Source organism: Peromyscus eremicus, chromosome 4 (genome assembly GCF_949786415.1).
Source record: "Peromyscus eremicus chromosome 4, PerEre_H2_v1, whole genome shotgun sequence".
In the NCBI taxonomy this organism is placed as follows: domain Eukaryota; kingdom Metazoa; phylum Chordata; class Mammalia; order Rodentia; family Cricetidae; genus Peromyscus; species Peromyscus eremicus.
This window is the reverse complement of record NC_081419.1, coordinates 119,770,034-119,782,397: the sequence shown is the minus strand read 5'-3', so window position 1 is coordinate 119,782,397 and position 12,364 is coordinate 119,770,034. Positions and strand designations below refer to the sequence as shown.

Sequence of the window (12,364 nt, the reverse complement as noted above, 5' to 3'; positions counted from 1 at the left end):
TTCTGGCTCACAGGTGCAAGGGCTTCAGTGTGTCTTGGTGGGGAGGCTGTGATGGGCTGATCGGAACATGATCACCAGGAGCATGCGCATCAGAAGCATGACCACCAAGAACATGTCCATCAGGAACACACCCATCAGGCACGTGACCATCAGGAGTGTGACCATCAGGAGCATGCCCATCAGGAACATTCCCATCAGGAGCATGACCACCAGGAACACGCCCATCAGGAAGCAGAGACGATGAAAGAGCTCTCTGGATTTCCCCCTTTTCCTTTTATTCCAGTTGAGCCTCCAGACTACAGCTTGGTGCTGCCCAAATTCAGGATGTCTTCACCTTAGCTAATCCTCTCTGAAAACTCGCTCACAAATACAGTCTCCTATGTACTTATCAACATGAGCAAGGTGAGAATCAAGACCAACCACCATCACTACTCCCATAAATAACTAACAATTAAATGAATTATAGTCACACAACAGCCAGGCCATCTTGAAAGAGGCAGTCATCAGAAAGAACAAGATTCATTTTTAATGGTTTTATTATCATAAGTGATAGATGACAATGATTGGATGTGACATTTTCAAACATGTATGTGATGAACGTGGGTCCTAGTTGCTCCTTATTCTTATTACCTCCTCTTGTCCCCATCCTGCTCCTCCTGCTCATTGTCTTTCTGTTCCCCACTAAGTCCACCTTCGACCTTTTCCTTTTTTTTTTTTTAATTGAGGACCCAGTGACTATCACGGGGGTTGTTTACAGGAGCATGAGTAAGAGAGCAGCCACAGGAGCATGGGCAGTCTACTAGTGGATACACCTGAAGAAAATGTCTCTCCCTCCCTTGGGAACCATTACCTGCCTATAGATCCCTGGGGAAAGCGGGGCCTCAGGAGTCTCTAGCCTCCAGCTACTATAAAGATAGCAAGCTGCTATATTAAGTGCATAATTAACAAAGCATATGAACACAATACTGTGCCCACATACATCCAGTGCCCACAGAGGCCAGAGGGAGGAATCAGATCCCCTGGAACTGGAGATAGAGTTATGAGCTGTCACGTAGGTGCTAAGAACTAAACCTGGGTCCTTTGCAAGAGCAGCAAGTGGTCTTAACTGCTGAGGCATTTCTCCAGTTCCCCCATCCCAAACCCAGCATATTTGTTTTTTGAGGCAGGGTCTCTCCATGCAGCCCAGGATGGGTGTGACTTAGGGTCCTTCGGTTACTGCTTCCCAAGTGCCGAGAGTACAGGCGTGTAGCAACATGCCAGTCTCAGAGGTATAGTTTTTTTCCTAAAATATTTTAGTGTTTTTGTTGTTCTTTGCAGAACTACACAGGACCTTACACACACCAAGCAAGCACTCTGCCTGTCAGTGTGTTTTGTTGTTGTTTGTAGAGGAAGTATTGATTGAATCCTTGGATGCAGAACAGCTATGTGGGGGTCAACAGTACTTGCATGTGCACCTATCTATAACTTTGATTCCCAACAGTTTTCTGATCTGAAAATATGATTCATTTACTAAGAGAACCTATTCTTCAAATAGGTAGTAAAAATGGCAGGGAAAAACTGAGAGATTTTAAAATAAAATTAAGATTAAAGGTATAATAACTATTAGGTTTCCTAAAATATCCTATGATTTTTCATTTATGGAAATTTCCCATAAAAAAACTGCCAACTTGTAACTACATTGTCAATAAACATGTCTTTAAAGAATGTTAACTTCCTGAACGGCTAAGGGTGCCCCTGCCCAGGGGGCTGCCTCCCTTCCACACATGGAAGAACAGTCACATTTGCCTATCTTCCTGGTGATGGCCATTCCAGGGACTTCCTGCCTCCACACCTTTGCCCACTCTGCCTCTTTGGATGAATTATGACTCATCCCCCAAGACCAAACTCAAGAGGCCACCTACTTTGGGAAGCTTTTATTTCTTCATGGAGGTGTCCTGACATATAAGAAAGTGTGTGATCTTCAGCTAGAGTTTGATGAGCTCAGACAGCTGCACATGTTCCCATCATGCATTCAGCACCATCACCTGTGCCCTGCAGAATTCTCTCTTGTCCCTCCCAGCCTCACTCTGTGTCTCAGCATAGTACCACCAACCTGAATTCTACAGATTGGCTTTACCTGTTGTATACATTATAAAACTGGGGTAATCAGTATATTTTCTCTCCATCTGTCTTCTTTAATTCAGCATGACTCTGAGATCGACTGCTACAGAAGTAGCTCCTTCTCTTGAATGAGATAGCATCCACAGTACGGATGTATCACACAGTGTGTATGAGTAAACACTCAGAGGGCTATTCTTAAGGGGAAGGGTACATGAGGCTGCATTTATTTCTTTGTGTCCTTCCCTCTTATAAACTAATATCCTTAGTTTATTGCAGACAGGCCCCTCTCCTTCACTGAACTCTCAGCCCCTTTGTGATATATATGGTGCTGGGATTAACCACAGGAAATTGCACAAGGTAGGCAAGCCCCCAGACCGTGCAATAAATAATATTTAGTACTTCTTGGATTGTTACATGCAATCAGGTACACCAAGTGTCAGACTTACACATAGACTGTCGCCAAGAGTTTTGTGCTATGAACCACACACTACACTGCTAACAGAGACATGTGGCCCCCAAAGCACCAATTCATTTTTGCAAATTAACTCATCTGGTGAGTGGCAGAACCAAGATCAGAATCTAGATCTAGAATGACATCGTTAACACTCTTAAAAACTATGTTGTAATACTACATGCTCTTGCTTTTTAAAAACGGCGAAATGTGACACTTTTCTAAAATAGACACTTACCAAATATGGAAATGGGCTGAAGAGGGTTCAATTTATTCTTCACAAAGGAGCAATCATCTGTGTGAAATGACTTCTCAACACACTCTTACTTCAAAGCAGGCTATCTTGTCCTCATACTTTGAAGTTAGAACTCAAATGGGGCAGGTAAGTATTCTCGCTTGGGGCCTCAGGATGCTGTAGTAAGGTGTCCACTTAGGCTGGCTTGTTGGAAGCACAAAGGTCCTTGTGCCCACAGATCCCAAGGAAACCAGGGATGTTAAGAACTCAGAAAGTGAAGGATGTATCAACTGTTTTTCCAGAAAGCTGGGAATTGGATGTGATTCATAGCCCAGTGATTTACATTTTCTGTTGGGTTGGGCCATATCAAGCTTCCACAACCAGGACCAGAGATGTCTAATAGTCTAAATGACCCTTACATTATCTATATAACCGGGGCTCCTCCAACATCCTACAACCAGGACCAGAGGTGGCTAATAGCCCAAATGACCTCTACACTATCTGTATGACCAACACCAGCCCAGATCCTTTCTTAGGCTCTTAAGCTAATGCAGATAGCCTATCTCCAGAACCCATCTTCTTAGAAGAAATGACATGTACCCTGAGTTGAGTTTCGACATAATTATGTTTCCTTGTGCACCAGGGATTGTATTACACCTGGAAACATTCCCAAAAAGTATGCTGTGTTTAAATATACTAGCAACAAACTGCCTGACCTCAGATTCCCCTACGTTTTCATTTTCACTTCTTTGCGGTTCATTTCCCTGCCTGCCTACACCTGAAGGGACCCCGCCCCCATCACTGGCTGTCCACAATGGCTCACACACACAGCTGTGTGGTGCTGACTGTCATATTGAGCTGGGCTGGGGATGACACCCACACCAACATGAGGCCTCTCCATCAAAGCCATCTCAGGGTGGAAGACCTCGGCGCACGGCTGACTAACTTCAGAGCAAGCATCCCAAGAGAGCCAGACAGAAGCTTCCAAGACTTAGTGTGCCCTTCCACTAAGCTGTGCCAGTGAGAGCATTCACAACTGCCTAGAGTCACTCAGGGGACAAAAACAGCTTGCCAGCTAACCAGAGGACTGGTGATGTCACACCGTAGGGGAGGAAGCATGGTGAAAGATGGTATAGCACTATCTTGGAAAACATACTTTGCCACAGCTATACCCTTAAACTACTACACTTGGGGAACGTCATGAGGACACTGAAGGTAAAGACCGGAAAACTCCTTTTAGAGTCAACAACATCCTTATTCCTAAGTGTTAGAACACAGGTGGGTTTTACAAGGAAAACTAAATAGGCAGGTTCATTTTCAAGTTGTTTTATTTGAAAGTTTTCTTACTTGCTGCAGGATTAAGGACTATTTTAGAACGCCCTAGTAGTAAATGCACAACTCCCCGGCCTCACGGAAACCAATGAAAACCACCAGATAGTCTTGCTAATTATGCCATCCAGGGGGATGCTCAGAATCTCCAAACGAACATTATGAGTATCATAAAAGTTTAATCCAACTGACTGAGGATCCCTTAAAAAGTCTTTTATGGCCAAGTGGTGGTAGTACACGCCTTTAATCCCAGCACTCGGGAGGCAGAGGCAGGCGGATCTCTGTGAGTTTGAAGCCAGCCTGGTCTACAGAGTGAGATCCAGGACAGCCAGGGCTACACAGAGAAACCCTGTCTAGAAAAACCAAGATTATCCTGTGGAGTTTACGTCACACGGGCACTGTGCCAACTGTACCTGGCTTTGCGAATGTGCAGCTGAGGGTAGTGGTCATGCCTGTGACATATGTGCACTGCAAAGTCTTCTTCATAGGTTAAACATGGAATATTCCCCACTTGGTCAAATACGGTTATCAGAGTTGAACCTAAATCACAGAAAGAAATGTATTGTTTAAGCAAGGGATAACCTTAGGATTTCAGGACAAAATATGGTCCCCAGTCCACTTGGAGACTTACTGGCTGTAATCAAGTTCAAACATGACATGCTTAAAGTCTGGTGACCAATCTTCTTTCCCATTCCCAAGAGTGCTCCTTTAAGCTTAAGTTCTCTGTCAGCTTCTGGGGACCCTGGGCTGTTGAGGACCTTACCTAGGCTCACATATGTTGGCACTATAAGGAATATGAAGTACAGTTCTGGTACTGCCTTGAACACAGTCCTGGGAAGGAAAGACAGGGTGGGACAGTGTTAATAACACATAATCACATTCCCTGCCCCTGAGAAATGAGGTGTCTGGAAAGTCACATGGACTCAGTTGCTCCCTGCCTGTCAGGCCAGAGCATCTCCTAGGCAATTTCCTTCCTCTCTACTTTTCCTTCGATTCCAAAGAGCTCCCCTCCTGTCTGTCTGGTGGAAGTCGAGAGAATAAAGGGCATGATGTGCAAGCAGCACACCAGATTTCTGCCAACATTAACCTTTGACCTGGCATCTGGATGGTCTGGTGTGACATTACAAAGTGACTTGAAAGCTGAGCCCCCCGCCCCCACCCCAGGGTCTGTACAGGCTGTCAGAGATGCATCGCCACGACTCAATGGCCCTGCTCATCATCTTTCCACACACCCTGTTATTGAGGATACTTCTGCAGGCTGTCATGTCAATAGGAACTTCTAAAGAGAAGACTGAGGAAAGATTACGTTGAAAACACTTAAGTCTGTGCGTCTTTACTCTTTCCTGACCACCCTGTTCCATTTCTTTAAATTAGTACACTACCTGTTGGCCTCAAATGATAGCAGTTAAAAAAGGGTTCACTGGAGAATGGATTTAAAGAATTAGATTATTTTCTTTCGGAAATACTGCTGTTATTAAAGAGGATTAATGTTACAATAAACTATAAGCAAATTAAAGGCTCCAAAGAACTTTATGTCATTTGAAAAATGTTCCATAAGGCATCTTTCATGACCACTGTCTGTAAGGCTCTGTCTACTCACCGAATGATCTCTTTGAGGCAGCCAGTGGAATACTCATCCACGGCCACAAAGAAGTGCATAAACAGTGTATTCAGGGCCTGCGGGAGAAAAGCGAACATGGGTAAAACACCGGACCCGACAGAGCAGGGCTCAGAGCAGTCCCTAGGACAGAGCTGGCTGGCACTTGTGGGTGTCAGCTTGTGTCAAAGTGACAAGACACCCAGGTAGCAGCTTAAGCTCTCATCACTTCATCCATTGCCTTCTGTCTCACTAACTTGGAATTATTTAAGGAAATGAGGATTGCGAGTCTAGAGTGCCCAGCCCTGGCTCCTGCCCTCATGGATGAATTGTGGGTAGGGAAGAGCCTACAGGAGAGTGAAATCGATTATGGACTCCATAGTCTTGCCTTTGGGGGTGTCTACGCCAAGTGAAAAACAATCACCCTTTCCCTGGGGCTCCTAAGCCAGCAGCTGCTGCTCTATTCATGGGACACGAGGGAGAGATTCTCTTATGAAATTGAAGGATGGAAGGCAGATGCTGCATTAGGAATCCAAAGGCTTTTTTTATTCAACATTCCCAGAGTCCAAATCAAATTATTACCCCTGCGATCCAGAAAACCTGGAAGTTAAAAATGCAGAGAAGCAAGATTCTCACATGGCTTTTGGCATCCAAGTTTTTAAAGAACTTTGTCCTCTGACTTTTGGAGATTAACTGACCTAAATAATAACCATGTAGCCTCCCTTATAGCCATCTCTCAGTCCCTGTATTCATGAGCATTCTAGAAATAATGAAGATGTAGCTGCCTGGTGAGTCCAGTACATGCATTTCCACTGGGGAAGTGGGAACTTCTCATTTCTTGATTTCTTAATAAAGCGGCCCCTCCCTCAGTGTCAGTTTGGGGTATTGGTTCCAGGACCTCTGAGGATACCAAAACTGATGAATGCTCAACTCTGGTCCCTGTATCCAATGGTGTAGGATCTGTGTACATTGCCTATCGGGTTTAAGAGAGTGTACGCATGACTTGAGGGGTTCTTCTACTGTGCTGTTTGGGAATAACAGGGAGAAGCTCTGCACGTGTTCAATACAGGTACAATTTTTAAAACACTTTCAATTGTTAGTCAGTTGAATTTATGGTGTGGAACCTGTACATGGAGAGAGCGGACTGTAGTTTTCTAGGTAACTTTGGGTTACTAACTACATAGCCATGTGCTATCTCCACCTCTGTTGACTAGCCTGTGACTTGGAAGCACTCAGCAGGAACTGGCAAGAAAAGATCATGAGTTTGACCTGTGACCTTGAAAATTCTCAAAAAGCATACAGCACAAACTCCAGATAACAACGGACTACAGGGTCCTGAGCACTTTCCATGTATGAATGCTTTAATCCATAACCTCGCTAAGCATCGGCTTTGCACTGAACAGGGCTGGCCTTGGAGCATGTGAATTACTACTTGCTTGATTTATCTAGATAATTTAGGACTTACTCTCTAGACATCTTTAAGACAAAAACCATTACTTCAGTTCCAAATGCTAATGGGATAGAAAAGACACTGAGGACTAATTAAGGATTAATCAGTGTGGCTCAGCAGAAAAATAATGTAACTTACAAATGCAAACCAAAATTTACTTCTACACTTTCAGGCAACTATGTTTAAAAAGAATAGACTTGGAGCTGGGGAGACGGCTCAGTGGGCAAAAGTGCTGGCTGTGTTAAGTGTGAGGCTCTGGGTTCAAATCCCAAAGCCCACACAGAAAAGCCAGACATGTAGCACAGCTGTCTATAATCCTGGCATTCCTACAGGAGCATGAGAGGTAGAGAAAGGCAAATTCCTGCAGCTTGAGGCCCAGCTGGCTTGCATATGCAGCAGAAAAATAACAAAATAAGACCCTGGCACAAATAAGGTGGGATGCAAGGACTGACGCCGGATAAATTGCCTCACCTCCACAGACATGCTATGGCATGTCTGCACCCACCTTCACACATATGAATGTGCATCCACATCTACAGCAGAGCCATAAGCATACATACACACATAATAAGGATGAGTATGTTCATTTTAAATGTTTTATTTAACCTAATATGTTCATTATATAATTAACATATGAGAACTGTTGTAGTTGATTATTTATTTACTTTGAAACAAAGTCTTGTGACCATGACCTGGCTGGCCAGTTACTCACCACATAACACTGACTAATTTGAACTCACAGCAATCCTACCACTTCAGCCTTTCAACTATTACTTGGATTATTAATACAAAAAAAATCACTAATGGCATACTTCACACAGTTTTTCCTACTAAGTACTTCAAATCTAGTGTATGTTTTTTATTTATAGCACATCCCAATTCGGACAAGCTAACGTCAAATCCACAATGGCTACCTGATATCAAAGGCGCCACACTCCACGGGCACTTTAAACATTGTAAAACATGACTAAGTCTGAAGCTCTGTTGTCATTCCTAGGGCAACTGCTAGGTGATAGAGGCCTTCTGAGGCTATCACAGACCTCACCCAAGTACACACAGACATCCTTGGGATATCTAGATATACATATCTGACACACCAATTCTTTCCTTGCAGCTCTTGTTAATTTATGAGCACAAGGTGGGCCTTAGGGGCAGCTGGCTGATGGGGCCACCATGTACCCATCCTATATACTCTGGCCCCCTTGCCTCCAGCATCCTATCACTTTGCTTTTAACTGTTATGATGCTTTGTGTATGAGTGTTGGATTTCTTAGAAACTGAGCTGACACCGGTCTGACACCAGGCCCTCCCTTCCACAGCTGGGTTGTTCTAACAAACAGGATGTGTGCTTCTCTTACTGTGCATGGGATTTCACTGTCAAGTTCCTGGAACAATGACACCCAGTCGTCCTGCTTGGCAACATTCCAGTTGGGATAGTCCAAGAAGATGGCATGGGCCATGATCTCCTCCTTGTCATTGCAGAGGGTAACAGCAAGGTTTGCCTTTTCTCTGTGAAAATGACGAAAATACACACATGAATAGAGACAAGCAAAGTGAGGTGAAGGCAGGCCATCCTCTTACTCCTGGGGCTACTGGAGCTCCGGAGCTGCTGCATGAGCTCTGATGCAGAATGGAGTTGCGAGAATGATGGTGTTGAAAGTTTGGGTGTGTTGGCTCAGGGTATATGAAGTCATCCACCAAGCTGTTATTTCAAATATGTTTCTACTAGAAGTGTTATGTTTGTCACAGTAAATATCCGATAGCCTTCCTTTGCACACTGGGCAGAATACCATCCTACTGCACACTTCTTCCACCTTCTCCAAGGTAGTAATACCACCGTGTTACATCTACACTCACTACACTCACACAGTTACAGTGCCCAGCTGTCCTTTGCTTGAGACTGAGGTGATACTTGGGACTTAAGACTTCATGCTAAAAGCCAGCAAGATCCTGGGCAAACTGGATGGGCTGGTCTCCTGTGCACAGCGGCAAAGCTGCATTTAGTTCCAGCCTTACTGGCAATCTTAGGCAGTTTTTCCAAACCCTAAGCCCAGGTCCCAGTGCTGAGTCACATGGAGTCTGAGCACCTGGAGACACCAGTTGGCTTTCTATTGCTGTGATAAATACCAGGACCAAAAGCAACCTGGGGAGGGAAGGGTTTTGCTGTGGGATGTTCTGTATGGCAAATGTGTTGCTGATTAGTCAATAAATAAAACACTGATTGGCCATTGGCCAGGCAGGAAGTGTAGGTGGGACAAGGAGGAGAATAAAGCTGGGAAGTGGAAGGCTGAGTCAGAGAGACACTGCCAGCCGCCACCATGACAAACAGCATGTGAAGATGCTGGTAAGCCATGAGCCATGTGGCAAGGCATAGATTAATGGAAATGGATTAATTTAAGCTGTAAGAACAGTTAGCAAGAAGCCTGCCACGGCCATACAGTTTGTAAGCAATATAAGTCTCTGTGTTTGCTTGGTTGGGTCTGAGTGGCTGTGGGACTGGCAGGTGAGAGAGATTTGTCCTGACTGTGGGCCAGGCAGGAAAACTCTAGCTACAAATGGCGTCCAACGTGTTGGCAAGAGTTTCCACCTAAAACTTGAGTAAAAAGATTCTAAAACGGAGCTAAAAACAGCTCCTAGTTGTCTCTTTTAAGCTAGCGGCAGCCTGCATGTTTGAGCTACTATGGCGGGTTCCTGGCGTGCATGCTCGACCTGCAGTATGGCGGGAATGAGGCCTCTGCAAGTGGCACATTAAGCTGCATGGTGGATTTAGACTTTGCTAGCACAAAACAAAAAAAAAAAAAAAAGAGGTTTCTGGGCTACACGCTGCTTGGCTAAAAGCATAGACCCACGATAGCTCCCAGAGCTGGTGGAAAACGTACCACCGCCATGTTGCCATGTTGGGAAGCTGAGGTGGGTGGAGCCAGCAGCCACAGCTGCTGCAGTTTAAAGCAACAGATTCACAATAAGACAGATTCAGATGTAATAGTTTAAATGTGTGTAAAATATACGTAGGCTTGAAAGAGACAAAAAAGGTGATATATACAGTTATATAAAGAAATAAATAGTTTTTAAAAATAAAGTCTTTAAAGAGACAGTAAAGGTAGTATAAAAAATAAGCCACGTAAAAATGGATATTACACAGAGAATCTGGATTGTGTTGTCTTTGGGATTTTTAACTGCAGAAAAACATTTGATTGTAAAAGCTGTTGAGTTATGCCAAAATGTATATTTTAAAGATACCTTGACTTCAAAATTTGGATATAAGGATATGTTGCTTTGGAAAAGAGTCTCTTTTGTTCCCACAGAAAGCTGGAGGCTATGGATTTGTTCAAGATTAAGATACATTAGGTTTGACCAGCCAAGACCCCCTGAAAGGTCTCCGATGACACCATGGCCCAGATGATCCAACATCCAGAATGGTTTGAAGGCAACTGGCTCAGACGATACAGCCTCATGGACTATTCCATAATTCTAAAATTTTCTTTGTATCCCCATAAGATACAGCGCCCCCCTCCAGCAGGAAGTAGTAAGAGAAGCTATGCCCAAATTCCCAAATTATATGTAATTTTACTTTGTTAAGGTTAAAACCTTCCTTTTTGAAAAAAAAAAAAAAAAGGGAAGTGCTGTGGGATGTTCTGTATGGCAAATGTGTTGCTGATTAGTCAATAAATAAAACACTGATTGGCCATTGGCCAGGCAGGAAGTGTAGGTGGGACAAGGAGGAGAATAAAGCTGGGAAGTGGAAGGCTGAGTCAGAGAGACACTGCCAGCCGCCACCATGACAAACAGCATGTGAAGATGCTGGTAAGCCACGAGCCATGTGGCAAGGCATAGATTAATGGAAATGGATTAATTTAAGCTGTAAGAACAGTTAGCAAGAAGCCTGCCACGGCCATACAGTTTGTAAGCAATATAAGTCTCTGTGTTTGCTTGGTTGGGTCTGAGTGGCTGTGGGACTGGCAGGTGAGAGAGATTTGTCCTGACTGTGGGCCAGGCAGGAAAACTCTAGCTACAGGGTTTATTTCATCTTACACTTCCAGGTTAGAGACCGTCACTAAGGAAAGTCAGAGCAGGAACTCAGAGGAGAAATCACAGAGGAATGGTGCTTACTAGCATGCTGCTGGGCTCACATCCAGTACTTGCCTAAACTCAGGTGCACCCTGAGTTTTCTCTCCTCTCTTCTCCCAGCCTCCCTCTCCCCTACCCCCTTTCTCTTGCTAAGGATTGAGCTTTTGACTCTGAAGCCTCAGCAATGCTAGGTAAGTACTGCATCACCAAGAATATCTCTAGCCTCCTCAGCTACCTTCCTTTTGTTTAAAGTTTATTTTTATTGTTTTGAATAATGTGTGCACGTGTGGAAACCAGAGGTGTTGGGTCCCCAGAAAATGGAGTTAGAGATGGCTGTGAACCACCTCATATAGGTGCTAGGAACTTAATTGGGTCTCTGGAAGAGCAACAAGTGCTCTTAACTGATGAACAATCTCTCCAGCCCCCTGCTACCTTTCTCATTCTGGGTCCCACCTGTGTACGAATGGCACCACTCAGTGTTGTGTGCTCTTCTCTATCAATTAGAAATCAAGAAAATGCCCACAGACATGCCCCCAGGCCAAGGTGATGGAGGTAGTCCCTCAACTTCCAGATGTGTCAACTTGACAACAAAGATCAGCCATCACATACAGCATCACCTGAAATAGCTGCAGACATAGAGACTTGTAGATGAATTTCTAAACGGTCTTATTAATAGAAAACACTGAGCCAGATATAAAGGCGAAAACCTGAGAGAGATCAGAGGAATAGGAACAGCCACTTGCTAACCTCACCTCACCAACTCCAAAGCTTCCAAAGGGTGAGACACTTCCTGCCTACCCATGCTTGTATGCCTTGCTGTTCTGACATCTGATTTGCTCTCTCTGTCCAGCTACATCATTTCCCCTTCCTGCCCAGCTCTGTTACTTCCTGTCTGTCTGTACAAACCTCCAGACCTCCGTGGTTAACTAGTGTTGGAGTTTAAGGTGTGTGTTACCATGCCTGGCTCTGTTCCCAGTGTAGCCTTGAACTCACATAGATCCAGATAGATCCCTGCCTCCCAAGTGATAGGATTAAAGGTGTGTGCTAACATTGCATGACTTGTGTTTACTTATAATGGCTGGCTTTTTCCTCTGAACTCCAGGCAAGCTTTATTTATTAGTACACAAATAAAATA

At 44.3% G+C, this 12,364-nt stretch overlaps 1 protein-coding gene across 1 annotated transcript in view; it reads right to left on the bottom strand.

Annotated features, from left to right (window-relative positions):
• Cfap61 (cilia and flagella associated protein 61) overlaps positions 1 to 12,364 on the bottom strand; it is a 300,156-nt gene that overhangs the window by 273,089 nt on the left and 14,703 nt on the right. The window contains exons 3-6 of the mRNA XM_059258957.1: positions 8,520 to 8,670; positions 5,716 to 5,792; positions 4,879 to 4,946; positions 4,529 to 4,655 (exon numbers count right to left, since the gene is read on the bottom strand). Coding sequence (XP_059114940.1) covers positions 4,529 to 4,655; positions 4,879 to 4,946; positions 5,716 to 5,792; positions 8,520 to 8,670 — 423 coding nt within the window. The remainder of the gene's footprint in view (positions 1 to 4,528; positions 4,656 to 4,878; positions 4,947 to 5,715; positions 5,793 to 8,519; positions 8,671 to 12,364) is intronic.